This window comes from Papaver somniferum, chromosome 10, assembly GCF_003573695.1.
Source record: "Papaver somniferum cultivar HN1 chromosome 10, ASM357369v1, whole genome shotgun sequence".
NCBI classification, from domain to species: Eukaryota; Viridiplantae; Streptophyta; class Magnoliopsida; order Ranunculales; family Papaveraceae; genus Papaver; species Papaver somniferum.
This window is the reverse complement of record NC_039367.1, coordinates 100323084-100338164: the sequence shown is the minus strand read 5'-3', so window position 1 is coordinate 100338164 and position 15081 is coordinate 100323084. Positions and strand designations below refer to the sequence as shown.

The following is a 15081-nucleotide window of genomic DNA, read 5'->3' as shown; positions in this document are numbered from 1 at the left end:
TGTTCAACTTCCTCTTCATCCGAGTCGCTTCGTCATCTTCATTGCCTCCATCCTTATATCCATCTTCCTCATCTTCTTCATTGTCATCCCCATCATCCTCATTTCCTTCTACGACTTCATCTGGTTCCTCTTCTCCTCCTTGATTACGTTCTTGATTACCCATGTCTTTTACAATTTCTTGACTAACCTGTTGTATTACATTGTCAACATTATCTCTATTGACATCGTCTTGGATGACAACACCCGGTAATGACCCACCTCCAAACTTAGCATTTTTGGCTCCATGCTTATCGGCACCTAAGTGTTTTGGGCCTCTAGGCGTGGGAGTTCTCAAATCTTCCGGTAATGGTTGGTTGGAGTTCTTACCTTTGCCACTAAACAAAAAAACAAAAGAAATTAGCTTAACCGATAAATGATTGACTGAATCAGATGCAACATAAGGTTCTGTCAGCGTTAGGTTTGGTTAGTAGGATTAATTCACGAAAAAAGGCCAACTCAAGAAAAAAATTTGTGTTCCAGGGTTGAGTTCGGTTTGTCCATCTTTTTCCGAACAAACCGAACTCCACATATATATATGTAATTAACAAAGAGTTCGGTTACACTACAGTATTTCAAATTTATGTGAAACAACCGAACATCTTGGGTAGAGTTCGGTTGTAAGAGAACTCAACATAGGGCGAAAAAAAATAAAGTTCGGTTACTTGAAAAACAATTTTTTTTTTTGCAGAGTTCGGTTATAATAAAGTTTTTCAAATTTATGCGAAACAACCGAACCTAGTGGGTAGAGTTCGGTTATATGGGTACTCAACATATTAGGAAAAATAAAAGAGATCGGTTACATGGAAAAATAATTTTTTTTTTGGTAATATGCGTAGAGTTTGGTTACATGGCAGTTTCAACAAGTTTTGCGAAATAACCGAGCTCACCGTTCGGTAACCTGGTTTTAATTCCTATAGAACCGAACTGTTCTTTGTGCTCTTCATACCAGGTAGTTCGGTGAAGAAACTAGGGTAACAATAAAACACGAAATAACCGAACTCTACCCTGTAACTTCTATATGAACACTATTTTGATGATTTCTACTCAATTGAACCAATGAAAATCAAATTAAAAATAATGGGTTTGTCGCGAAATACATGCGAATCGGTCCCATGTCAGATTTAGAGTTGTTCTTGCGACTGTTACGCTGAATCAAGTGTTCACCTTCCGGTTCAAGTTCTCCTCAATTTCATTTGCTTGATTAGCTAGATGTCCTATTGGTGGACCTGTTCCTGTGAGTCTTTTAGTTTACTTTCGAAGAACCATTTATATAGTTGATTGATTAATCGACGATGAAAATTTTGTGAATCGACGATTAATCGATGAAGACGAGTTTGAAACGAAGAAGAAGAAGAGAAGAAGAAAAAAAAAATTCTCCCAAAACTCGTTTGTGCAGCTGGGGTAGGGTAGGTGGTCTGATTTGGTGTTTTTGTTAATAGATTCAATTAGGTTAATCTTAATTTTTGTAGTTATTAGTTTAGTTATAATCTTAATTAGGGTTTGAGGGCAAATTAATAATGTTACCGGGTTTTAGGACATCTCTTATAAGTATAGGGTAGATCGCCTTATAAAACAATGGTACCAAAAAAAGACTGGTTCCCAAAAAATCGTTCTAAAAGAACTCGAGAGCCTCAAGTGATGAACCATCGACAGCATGGGCCGAAATAATTCAATAGACTTCTTCTTTTCACATACTCAAATCGCTTTAATTCAATAGACTTCTTCGAACTGACCAAAGTTCCACAGGCTGAAACTAAAGCATTGGCCACAAACAAATTTGAAGGAACCCATCCCACCTTTACTACTGGCACTGATGGCAGTGAAACTGTTCTCCTTCAGCCAAGGACCGCCTGATACTACCTCCATGAATCAAACAGCTAAGAGTAACAGCATCATGTTGCATCCTGACGAAGAAATCTAGCAACAAATTTGAATATCTCAATTCGCATAAACCACGCAGAACAACATACATGTCGCCAAAGTTCTCAGGTAATTCATCAAATAGCTTTAAAGACACATTAGGAATCCCACAGCTTGAATATAAAGATCAAGCAGAGCTGATCCAACAAACAAATTTGAATCAAAACCAAGTAAAATTACCCTGCAATGAACTTGATATCCTTCCAAATGAAAACAGAACCATTACAGACATTCAACTGATGAGAACGTTGACGGGTTCCCTTCCATTCCTTCAGAAACCATTTCCTTGTAAAGAACATAAGTTAAGACTCTCTTGAAAATCCATGGCTAGCGTGACCTGCGACAAAAACAGTGTCCTGGTCCTGGACCGCCATTGAATTAAAGAATTCAACAGCAGCAACCAAATTTAGTTGAACTGTTCATTTTCTGGTTATTATAGTATACAACATTCTCATAACTCAATTCATAACCTGCCAAAACCAAGGTAGAAGATGCAGATAGGAAAGTAAGTTTAGGTACTGATGTTGTTATGGTCCTAGCAAAGAAGAGTTAAGTTCTTAGCTGGCATTACTTATGATGGTTCCCAAGTGCCCAAGGTGTTAGAGATAAACCTTCGCATAAGGGAGTACTAGTAAATTTAGAGAGATCAATTTATAAGGGCAGAACCAAGAAAGTAAATACATTTCTCACAGCATAAAAAAATACAGCTGAGTTCTGTACATAAAGCAATATAAGTATTCTCACACTGGGGAGAAAAACAACAACCCTCATATACTAAGAGGCAACATTAATCTATAAAACAAAAATAAGGTGGACTGGGATATACACTGCAGAAAGGTTACAGCTTAAAATATGAAAATTCATAGATGGAAATATTGAAAGACTCTCAGTGGTAATTTAAGGTAAGAGACTCCAACAAAGATGCAGCGAACTCCATTTGGGTGTCTTCGTCGATTCTTGAAAAGGAAGGAACATGAACAAAGAGAGATTTGTGACCTTTCTGTTCAGCAAAGCGGAGAGAGTGATAATAGACATAGTTGCACACAAAACGATCAGCATCATCGTATAGGACCACATCAAAACACTTCTTCTTTAACTGCTTAACAATCCCCTCGACCGATAAAGAAGTCTTGAAGCATCAAAAGAGAGATTTTTTTTTCCTTTAGATTCATATACAGTAATGGTAAGTGTTAAAGAGCTTTGGCGTAACAAAATGAGAGTGAATAAGTAAATGCAAGTAACATTCTATGAGCCAGAACATAGTTGGAGCTGGTTGTTTTTGAGAGCATGTTCAATAGGATATTTTTCGGTGCAATAGACTAATAGAGGAGAAACAGAGAACAAATACCTGTCTTGTTCGGGAAATTTCTCCATCCTCGGGTACTATTGGAAGTTGCTGAAAATATAACAAAATGGACAGTCAATACATCGATACTAAAAGTTGCAAGAGAAGTTATGCACAAATTATAGTAACCCACTTGAGGTTGCCACCCATGCGCATCTGGACAGCGAAAAGTGGCTTCATCATATGCCTGTCTCTCAACAGCAAACTCCTTAGCTCCACCACTGACTCCAAAGTGAAGCTGAAAACAAACATCACTGGGAAAATGTTATTTTCCACATTAACGAAAAACACCTAAGAAAGTATTGCAAGTATCCAGATGACTGTCTCTGAACTGCCAGTGGATCATATTTTGTATTTAAAAGCGTATAGAAAAAGAAATCAACCTCTTATTAATCTAATTTTTGGTGGTTTTCTGATAAATAAAATAAATAATAATAGGTCAATTTTTGCCATGATAATATCCTTAATTAAGAACTACAAAAATCTCCTTCACTTAGCACAGAACAATTGGCACCACATCCAAAATTTAAGTTGACCATCTATTAAGGTTCTGTACTCACCTAACGGCACCTGATTGTTTAACCATGAAGGATTGCTAGAATAATTTGACTATGTAAAGGTTCCATCAACTAGTCTGGTTTATCTAGATACCAGGATTATCAGATAGAAAAAAATGCTGTTTTTTTGCAGAGTCATGGACTTTACTTTGCGGGTATTCTTCATAAGCCACTGTTTTCAAACCCCTAATGGCCGCTGTGAGGTAAATTAAGCAGCCAGTATCTCCACAGAGCCCCATCAATTAGTTTGGCTTTATCCAAACACCGGAATTATCATAGGATAATTCACTAACTCTTACAAAGTCATGGACCCATGTTGTGCATCACATAATCAGACATGCTTGACTTCATGTTTGGTCTATTAAAAAAAAGTCAAATTCTTATCACAAACAAGCTACTATTACTACCTTTTAAAACCTCTAATTTCCACCACTGTTACTAGATACTCTCATCCCGGCACCGATACTTGTTTAGCATTTTCCAATTGTTTAGCATACTGATTCTCCAATTTCGACAAAAAAAAAAGAAAAAAACTTGAAAGAGAATTTATTAGTCTAAGTTGCCAATAATAGAGTTCGATTTCAAAAAACTAATCTTTCCATTAATTAGCAAATTTCTACTGATGATTGTTGTAAACGACTCTTCTATAACTCTATAATCTATATTCTATCTTATCAAGACAAAAAAAAGAAAGAAAAAGATTCTAAAATATAAAAGCAACCTGGATAGCATCAGTTACATTCCTATTAAACTATATATGGACCTGTATTAGCAATCCGTTCAATCTAAACAATTCCCTTTGTATCAAGAACTGCAACTCCATTTTATCAAGTAGTATTCATTTTTTAACTTTATCTAAATTCACTTTTTTTTAGATAAAATTAATGGCAACTGCAAGATGAAACTTAACTTATATAAAGACAACTCTCTTTATTGATGTTTAGAAAATCTCTCAAAACTAAACACAAGCTCTAATCTTGCTCATATGATCAACCACAACTTTGGTGATCATATATATAGAACTATGAATTCCTTTTCCTAGTCCTATTACCTTATTACATGTCTTTCCTATTCTTAGAACTAGATGACTTCTAATTCCCTTAGGATTACATCAATTTCCTAATCTTGTCCTAACCAGCTTGTTAGTGACTTCTATGTTGAAGTTTAACCAACATTCTCCCCGTTAAGCTTCAACCTTACCCGTGACATATCTTGTACTCCAATCAACTGTCTCATTTCTTAAAACTTGATCCGAGCTAATGCCTTTGTCAATATATCTGCTTTCTGCTCAGTTCCTGGTATGTGTTCAACGTTAATGACCTCCTTCTCGATGCATTCTCGTCTGAAATGATACCTTTTGTGAATGTGTTTCGTCTTCCCATGAAACACTGGATTTTTAGTGAGTGCAATTGCAGACTTATTATCAATCTTGATGAGAACTTTTTCAGGTTCTCTTCCTTTGATTTCACCCAACAGTTCTTGAAGCCATATTGATTGTTTAGCTGCTTCTGTTGCGGCCATGAACTCAGCTTCGCATGATGACAAAGCTACCGTGTCTTGCTTCTATGAGCACCATGTAATAGGTGCTTCTCCTAGATAAAATATATGACCAGTTGTACATTTTCCATCATCTTGGTCAATATTATGACTGGTGTCACTATACCCAACAATTCCTCTTGATCCTCCTCGACCATACTTCAATCAATAGCTGATTGTTCCTCTTAGATATCTCAATATCTGCTTTATTACATCACCATGAGACTTGCGTGGACTCTGCATATAACGGCTTGCTACTCCCACAGAGAAAGCCAAGGCTGGTCTTGTGTGTAACAAGTATCTAAGGCATCCAACAATTCTTCTATAACTCGTTGGATCAATCTCAGCTTCTTCTTGTACTTTTGAAACTTTAAGTCCAAACTCCATTGGTATCTTAGTTGGATTACAAGTTTCAAGTCTTGCTTCTTTCAGAATTCTCCTTGCATAAGCTTCTTGTTTAATCTGAATCCCATCTACTCCTTGATGGACTTCTATGCCAAGGTAATAAGTGAGTTTTCCGAGGTCTGACATCTCAAACTTTGATGACTTTCTCTCTTGAACTCATTGATCACCTTAAGGGAGTTGCCAGTCAAAAATAGATCATCTACATAGACTGCAATCACAAGAAGCGTTCCCTTTTCTTCTCTTCTGTATACTTGATTAACATCATTGTTTCCATTGGTATTGATGATTATGGGTCCTTCGCCTTCATAAATTACTTGACCCCATCTCATGTGAAACATTCCTGGATCCCTACTTGGTCCATCATTAGTTTCTTTCCAGTTCCAGTTTGCTTTTTCATCGAATACCACATCTCGACTCACTATCACTCTTTATGTTGTTGGATTGAATAATCTGTAAGCTTTGCATCCAGGCTCAATTCCTAGATTCACAAGAGTCTGAGATCGATCATCCAGTTTCTTAAGAGTTGCAGAATCAACTTTTACGTATGCTTTGCAGCCAAACACTCTTAAATGATATATGTTTGGTTTTCTCTTTCGCAAACTTTCATATGGAGTCATGTCTTTCAGAGCTTTCGTAGGTATCCTGTTTATTAGGTATGTGGAGTGTCGTACAGCTTCTCCCCATAGATAATTAGGTACCTGCATAGCCTTTAAAGAACTTCTTGTCATCTCCATTAGAGTCCTGTTTCTCCTCTCCACCACTCCGTTTTTTTGTGGTAGCCCTCGAACCATCTTGTTCCGAGACATAGTTTTTAAGGTTCTGAAACTTATATGTCCTAATCTTGCATGCCACTTCCATGTCTGATCTTCCAGTCTCATATTCAGACACAATGGCCTTCCAATCATGAGACTTATCTTGTAGAGTCTATTCTGTGAGCGTGAGACTCTAACTAAAAGTCTTCCACTTGGGTCATGAACTGTTAGATAATCTTGTCGCATTCTAACATCACATCTAACTTATGTAGCTTGTCCTAAACTTAGAATGTTGCTTTGTAAGTTTGGGATGAAGTAGATGTTTGTGACAATCTTCTGTTCTCCGGTCTTGCTCTGAAATAAAATTGATCCTTTCCCTTCAATTTCTACAGAAGATCCATCCCCAAACTTCACTTGTCCTTTGATTTTCTCATTGAGTTCAGAAAAGTAGTGTCTCTTACCAGTCATGTGATTGCTGGCTCCATTATCTAAATACCAGATTCCTTCTTCTCCATCCTTTGATTCGTAGTTCTTTGGTATTAGTTTCCCTTCGTTTAAGAATACAACTTCGTGCATGAAAAGAGCTGTATCTGCTTCCTTGTTTCATTCTTGTTTGTTTCTTCCATCTTTTGTATTCTTTCAGGGAATACAGAGAAGAAGTGTCCTGGTTTATCACATCTGTAACAAATAATGTTTGATCTATCCTTCTTTTCTTTCCCTTGGTTTTGATCATTCTGACTTGTTGTTCTATCTTGTGAGTTAAACCTTCCTCCCCTTCCTCGGCCTCTGTTTCCTCTACCACCTCTTCCACGACCTCTTCCTCTTGTCGCAGAGTTTTGTTGGTAAGAGTTTGTGTACAAGATTTTTCCTTGAGTTTCTCCATTGTTTTCTTCATCAATGATTCTTTCTTCATATGCTTTCAATCTTCCAATTATATCTTCATAGCTAGTCTTCTTTAAATCTAAGACTTGTTCGAGAGAAGCTATGATATGAATATACTTGGATCTTGGTTGACTGTTGAGAAACTTCTTGACAAGCTTGTTCTCTTCAATAGTTTGTCCAAGTGATGCAACTTTTGAGGCTATCTCTGATAGCTTTCCTGCAAAGCTATCAATAGTATCAGTGTCTTTCATCTTCACTCTTTCAAATTCAGACATTAAGGTTTGCAGATGGGCTTCTTTAACTCGATCAGCTCCGAGATTACGTGCCTTTATTGTATCCCAAATTTTCTTTGAAGTTTCCTGTTCACCAACTTGTAGAACAAGACATTCTGGTATTGCTTTAAAGAGTAATCAAATGGCAACATTGTTTTTGTATGGGTCCAATGTACCAGGATCAATTGTTTCCCAAACTTTGTAGATTTTCATCAGTACCTTCATTCTCATGGCCCATACTGTGTTGTTTGTGGCGTTGAGGATTGGAACTTGTATTGATGGTGGCGTAAACTGTTTTGCACCCACAATGGTGGTTTCGTTTTCCATGGCTCAGAAACAAGCTCTGATACCAATTAATGGCAACTGCAAGATGAAACTTAGCTTATATAAAGACAACTCTCTTTATTGATGTTTAGAAAATCTCTCAAAACTAAACACAAGCTCTAATCTTGCTCATATGATCAACCACAACTTTGGTGATCATATATATATAGAACTATGAATTCCTTTTCCTAGTCCTATTACCTTATTACATGTCTTTCATTTTCTTAGAACTAGATGACTTCTAATTCCCTTAGGATTACATCAATTTCCTAATCTTGTCCTAACCGGCTTGTTAGTGACTTCTATGTTGAAGTTTAACCAACAAAAGTGAATTTGGCCTAACACTTTTGCTTAAAGGAAGATACCTTTTAAGAAACGTGTTTCTGCCGAACTCCAAACAATTTTAATAAACAGCTAGAAGGAAAAAAATAAATGAATGATACACTCAAAATTAGCACTAAGTTCAGATTAAATTTCAACTAAAAATTATAAAGAAAGAAAAGAGAGAAGACTAACCCAAATAACTTGTTCATTGTTGTTCAAAGAATCTGTTGTCAGTGATTCAGAATTTGAAATACTTGATTCCATGATATTATAAAGCAACGGAAGTGATCCATCTCCAGCTGCATCAAGAATTGTGCAACTCCCGATATTTATACCACTTGGTAACGGGTTACCTCTTCTTTTCAAGAACCCTTTTAAATTACTTACTATAACTTCAGTTGGATTATCTGGAACCCCGTGGAATTTACCGAATCCAGTTATATGAATTGTTACAGAAATAGGTCCTTCAGATCCCATTCCTTGCTTAGATCAAATCTAAATTCTAATTTTAATCAAAAAAAAAAATGATAAAATCATAACCTCAAATTTTCTTACAATCAAGAACCGGAGAAGAAGAGTTGAGATGAAGATCCTTGAGATTCGCGGTAAAATATTTTAGGTGATCCAAATAAGTGGATCTATATTTATAGGAGGTCAGAAATGGAATTCGAAGATACGCTTTCGCATATACCCCTCTTTTTATGGTTAATTACGATTCTATCTTATTTTTGGATATGTTTAAATCAAGTTCATGCGTGGTGCCACTGAGCATGTAACGGAAGTTTTTCTCCTTGGAACATGCGGGAAAAGAGACATTTTTTTTTCTTGATGAAGAATTTAAATAAATATACTCCCTCCGTTTCTAGAAAAGAGATATTTTCATTTTTTTCAATTAGGCCTATTTTTAGGCTAAAATAAAAAAGTGTAAGTATCTTTTTCCAAAAACAAAGGGAGTATAATAGGTTTGCCATTTCACTTTTATCGGGAATCATTGCAATAGGTGCTAAATTTTTGAATTTTTTGTTGTGATTGTATAAACATACTGTATATTAAAGATTTTTTAATCATTGTTTCCTTTGCAGTACAGCCCCAGCAGAGTTATGTTTTCTATATACATGTACTTCACCTGAGTTTGGGATAATTCTTTCAAAATTATCTTGATTTCCTGTAAAGTGTTTTTCGATGTCAAAGGATCTTTTGTGCTTACCTTGTTGATGGTGTCTGCCAAAGTTTTGCAGTGGAAACGCTTGACAATATGTTTTCTTTTAACCATGTAGCTGCCTTTAACAAGGCTTTTGCTTTCGTATGAAAAACTGAAGTATCCCATTCTGATCCCGCCGATATATTCATGAAAGTCTCATGATCGACTGAATACAGTAAAAAAATGTAACCCATCGAGGAATCTTCTTTCCTATATGATGTATCAATAAAGATTATCCAATTTGTGCTTATGTCGGACCAGTTATTCTTAACAATAGTTCCTTTTTTTTGGGTAATTCTCTTTTGGATAACTTTAGATGGAGTAGAGTTCAGGTATCAATTAACCTGATCAATTACTTTTAATGGATTTGGATTGATTTTTCGAAAACTACTGAGCATCTGTGTTTCCAGATGAACAATAGGATTGTGGCTATTCTGTCGGAATACTGAGCAAAATCCGGGTCCATTAACCAACCCCTAACCCAACCCCTATTCCTAGTATTAATGACTTCTAAATAAAACCCAACCATATAGCTCTTGCAAAAGGACAAAATCTGAACAGATGTTGTTCGTTTCCTGCTCTTGAGTATTGCTCATCTTACAAACGAGGGTCTATATCTGAATTATGGGCTCCAAGCCTGGAAGAAGTAGGAAGCACTTTTTGTGATAATATCCAAATGAATAATCTTATTGTTGGAATCGCTTGAACTATCAATATTTTTCTCCAGGGAATTTCCGTTAAGTTATCATTTTCTTGATCTTGGTTTATTAGAAAGTTGTATATACTCTTAGCAGTGAACTTTCCTGACTGATGATGCTTCAATTTGATTTATCTTGTTCTTGTCTCTTTAGCGTTATAGCTTGATTTTTTTTCTGATTTCTGGATGAAAGAATTTATCCAGTTTTTCTTAATTCCATGCATTTTTTCTGCTATCAACTCTGGACCTTTTTTGTTGTCGATTCTAGAATACTGGTTGGTTGAGTAAGTATTCTGCATTAGGTATCTATTGGTCCTCCCAAATTTTTGTTGAAGCTCCGTTTTTTACTTGCCAGACGAAATTATCCTTAATTAGGTTTAGACCTTTATATATACTCGTCCAGATCCAGGAAAGATATGAAGATCTAAATGACTTTATGGGGTAGGAGTTTGGGTAGTATTTGGATACTAGGAATTAGACCCAAACTTGATCACGACCCGTGATTAGTCTACTGGCAAGTTTTGTGAAGAAACTATATTGAAAGGGATGGATTTTTAATTCCTAGCCTCCTTGAGAAATGGGCTTGCACATATTAGCCCAAGCTCTAATGTATCCTCATGTTTTCTTAGCCTTATATTTGTTCCACCAGAAGTATCTTTGCATTCTATCCATTAGATCAAGAGTTTTTTTAGGTAATGAAACAATTTGCATTTCGTATGTGCGATAATCTTGGAAAAGCGATTTTACTAGCACTGTTCTACCTGCTTGAGAAAGGAGTTTTGATTTCCAGACTTGAAGGGTAGCATAGTACTTTTGGAGGAGAGGCTCCAATTATCTTTCCTTTTCTAAAAAGAGAGGTGCCGAGATATCTATAATTTTTTTTATCATTAACGGGACTTTTAGGATTTTTGTTATCTTTTTTCCATGTTTTGGATGAATGTGTGGGATGAAGTAGATTCCAAATTTTTGAAGATTAACCACCTGCCCAGTAATATCCCCCAATCGTGATAAAATTTCTAAAAGATTTTTTGCTTCCCTTAAATCGGCTTTTGTGAATAGAAAACATTCATCGGCGAAAAAAAATGAGAAATGCTCGGGGAATGTTTCTTAATTTAAACCTGATATTTTTTTATCCGCTATCACTTTTTCTAGAGATAGGATTTCCATACATATTAGGAAAGGGTAGGAAGATAATGGATCACCTTGTCTTCAACCCTTTGACGTGGAAAAAAATCGGTCACGTAGAACCGTTTAGAATGATGGAGAAGGAGATAGTCGAAATACATTGCATGATAAGATCTACTCAAACATCATTAAATCCAAATGCGATTAGTGCAGATTTAATAAATCTCCACTCCACCCTATCAAAAGCTTTTAATAGATCTAACTTTAGCGCAAGGTGACTTTTTTTAGTTTTAAAATTTTTCATAGAGTGGATGAGTTCATGGGCTATGATAACGTTGTCAGTGATTTTTCTCTCAGGAAGGAAAGCTGATTGATTAGGGAAAATTGAATTATTCAGAATGGGCTTTTACCTGTTTGCTAGTATCTAGGATATAATTTTTTAGATTGTATTACTTAGGCTGATGGGTCGGAAGTCAACAGGAGTTTGTGGGGTAGCAATTTTTGGGATAAAGGATTTTATAAGAGTGGTTAAATTGTGGACAAGTTATTCCATTAACGAAGTTTTGAACAACTAAAATGATATTTGGACCAAATATTGGGATTTTTGCTATGATTTCTCCATGTTTTGGATGAATGTGTGGGATGAAATAGATCCCAGATTTTTAAAGATTAACCATCTGCCCAGTAATTTCCCTGAATCTTGATAAAATATCTAAAAGTTTTTTTGCTTCCCTTAAATAGGCTTTTGTGAGTAGAAAATAGTCATCAGTGAAGAAAAGATGAGAAATGTTCGGTGCATGTTTATTAATTTTGAACCCCGATATTTTTTAATCTGTTATCCCTTTTTCTAGGAGCCTAGATAGGATTTTCATACATATTAGGAAAAGGTAGGAAGATAATGGGCCACCTTGTCTTCAACCCCTTGATGTGGAAAAAATTGGTCATGTAGAACCGTTTAGAAGGATGGAGAAGGAGATGGTCGAAATACATTGCATGATAAGATATATCCAAACGTCATTAAATCCAAATGTGATTCGTGTCAATTTAATAAATTTCCACTCGACCCTATCAAAACTTTTGATAGATCTAACTTTAGCACAAGGTGACCTTTTTTAGCTTAAATTTTTTTTATACGTGAATGAGTTCATGGGCTATGATGATGTTGTCAATGATTTTTCTCCCCGGAAGAAAAAATGATTGATTAGGAGAAATTAACTATTCAGAATAGGCTTTTACCTGTTTGCTAGGATATACGCTATGTTTTTATAGATTGTGTTACTTAGGATGATGGGTCGAAAGTCAACAGGAGTTTGTGGGGTAGCAATTTTTGGGATAAAGGTTTATATAAGATTGGTTAAATTGTGTACAAACTATTCCAGATTTAATGAAGTCTTGAACTACTAAAATGATATTTGAGTCAAATATTTCCCAATTGGTTTTGAAATACCCAGGTGGAAACCATTTGGACTAGCCCACCCCACCCCAGTGACTCATGTTAAAAATGGTATTCCAAAAATTTCTTCTTTGGATGAAATTTCTGATCAGAGATTGATTTTCAGTTTCCGAAATGCACGATTTAATAATATCTGAAAAGTCGCTCTCAAAGCTAATATCTTGAGAAGTGTCGATTTAGGAAAAGTGATTCGCTACTATAGCATTTAATTGCTCCCTACCCGATATCCATAGCCTAGAAGGATCTCTAAGGGAGTGAATATGATTGATTCTTTTCCTATTGGAAGCTGATGCATGGAAGTATTTCGTATTCTGGTCATATTCTTTAAAGAACTTATCCCTTGATAGCTGATGGTAGTAATCATTTTTTATATCGTGCTTTTTTAATTTCTGTATATTGGTGGAGATATTCTCAGCTCTATGGATTATTTTATTATTTAGGAATTATTGGAGTGAAGTTTCCAAGAGGCTGCGATTACCGAGGGTAGAGTTGGATGTTTCTGTCGGGAAACCGAGGTTACATTCATCTCGAACCGGCATGCTTCCATAGAAGTCAATTCCGTGAAACATCCTATTTTAGATAACTAGTTCGAATCCTCCACTTACATATTTAGATTAGCATGATCGGATAATACTAACACAAATATATAATCAATACGATAATTGACAATCACACACGACACAAATATTACGTGGTTCACCTACCCTTTGTAGGCTACATCCACGACTAAAACCACCCCGAGAATCTTTCATTGTCATAACAAGTTATTACATTGTCACACATCATATAATCAACCAGCGCTAAATGTTAGAAACAACAAGACATATTACGAAGATTCCTTTGTTCTTCTTCTTTCATAAACTTCCACCGCCATGGTTGATTTGACTTTAGACAAGAATACGAAGAACATCATGAATTCTAGCTTCTCCCATATGAACCCTAGAAACCTTAGATTTCTCCCATACCCGCTATTTCTACAAGTCACTATTCTCACATAGATTTTTACCCATCACCAACCATTGTAGGACACAACGATTGTGATCCGAACACTCTCATAAAGAGAGGATTCTCCAAGAAAATAATCAAGGGAATGATTTATACTCACCATATAAACCCTCTTATATAGTAGTTAAATCCTTGCTTTCCAAGTCTTAGAAAACTCCTAAAAATAGTCTAACACCTTAATTAGGAAACCCTAAACTTGGAAAACACTCCTACAAACCGTCATACAAGTTTCCTAATCCAAGTAAACCTTGTAAACATTCCAAACCCGAAACTGCCCTTTAGCCACGATTTTGACAACATTAGATCATTGTTTCTGCTTCAAAAACTGTCACCTTAAGTCTAATTTCACCCGTATAGTTTTGTATACGAAACAAAACCCCAACATTTTCAACCAAGATATAATATATATATGAATGGTTTTCATAATTTTTGCCTTTCTGGTTTTGAATTAAAGAGTAAAGGCATATAGTCTAATCCTACTATGGTTAGGTGCCTTACCTTTGTATCCGGGAAATTCTGGATCCAATGGTAAGAGATTAATACTCTATAAATTCTTTCGCAAATATTTACATTTCCTTTTCTGTTGTTTAACCACATGAAAGGTGCGCCTTCGTATAGGGCATCTTGTAATCCTAGGGAATCAATTATTTGAATAATAGAATTTTCTGCTTGAGATTACTTTATTTACGCCTTGTTTTTCTCCCAGATCTAGAAAAGAATTTATATCCCCTATTAGAAGCCAAGGTTTGTTTACCTGTGTATCAAATTTTGAAATATAGAACCATTGTTTAATTTTTTTCATCAACTTCTATAACACAAGTGATCAATATATCTTTATCCCCTAAGTTTATTTCAAAATGTTTCACATTAAGCTTTGAATCTAATAATTTTATCTCGACATTGTTATGCCATGCTATGACTAACCCTTTAGTTGTTCCCAAAGAAGGAACAATAAAGCAGTCATGAAAACTTGATTTTTTAAAAAACAGTTCTATTGGAGACAATAGCGCTTTAGTCTCGGCTAAAAATATAATGTCAGGTTTGTAGTTTGACAAAGGAAGTTAAGATGGTCCCTAGTTATAGGAGTTCCAATTCCCTGGACATTCCAGGATAAAATTTTCATGATTAAAATGAAAGGTATAATTAAAATACATAAAAGCTAATAGAACTAAAGAAATCCAGAGTAATCAAATTAGCAATCTGACAGTAGAAAAAGGTTTTAGGAGTCTAGGAAAATAGAGAAT

General features: G+C 35.5%; 1 protein-coding gene across 1 annotated transcript; it reads right to left on the bottom strand.

Moving 5' to 3' along the window:
- Nucleotides 1–2829: 2829 nt before the first annotated feature.
- On the bottom strand, nt 2830–8876 carry LOC113319678 (pyrrolidone-carboxylate peptidase-like). The gene is made up of 4 exons (XM_026567920.1): nt 8549–8876; nt 3438–3542; nt 3308–3355; nt 2830–3088 (listed from the first exon to the last, which is right to left on the bottom strand). Exons 1-4 carry the CDS (start codon nt 8831–8833, stop codon nt 2846–2848), a joined length of 681 nt encoding a protein of 226 aa, XP_026423705.1. The 5' UTR covers nt 8834–8876; the 3' UTR covers nt 2830–2845.
- Nucleotides 8877–15081: the final 6205 nt, after the last annotated feature.

Bases quoted from the DNA above. Each gene is read 5' to 3' on its own strand.
- LOC113319678 (XM_026567920.1), bottom strand. From the start codon at position 8,833: ATGGGATCTGAAGGACCTATTTCTGTAACAATTCATATAACTGGATTC. The intron at 3,543-8,548 runs GTTAGTCTTCTC...GTTTGTTTTCAG, and splicing joins ACAATGAACAAGTTATTTGG to CTTCACTTTGGAGTCAGTGG. The intron at 3,089-3,307 runs GTATTTGTTCTC...TGATGCTTCAAG, and splicing joins AAATTTCCCGAACAAGACAG to ACTTCTTTATCGGTCGAGGG.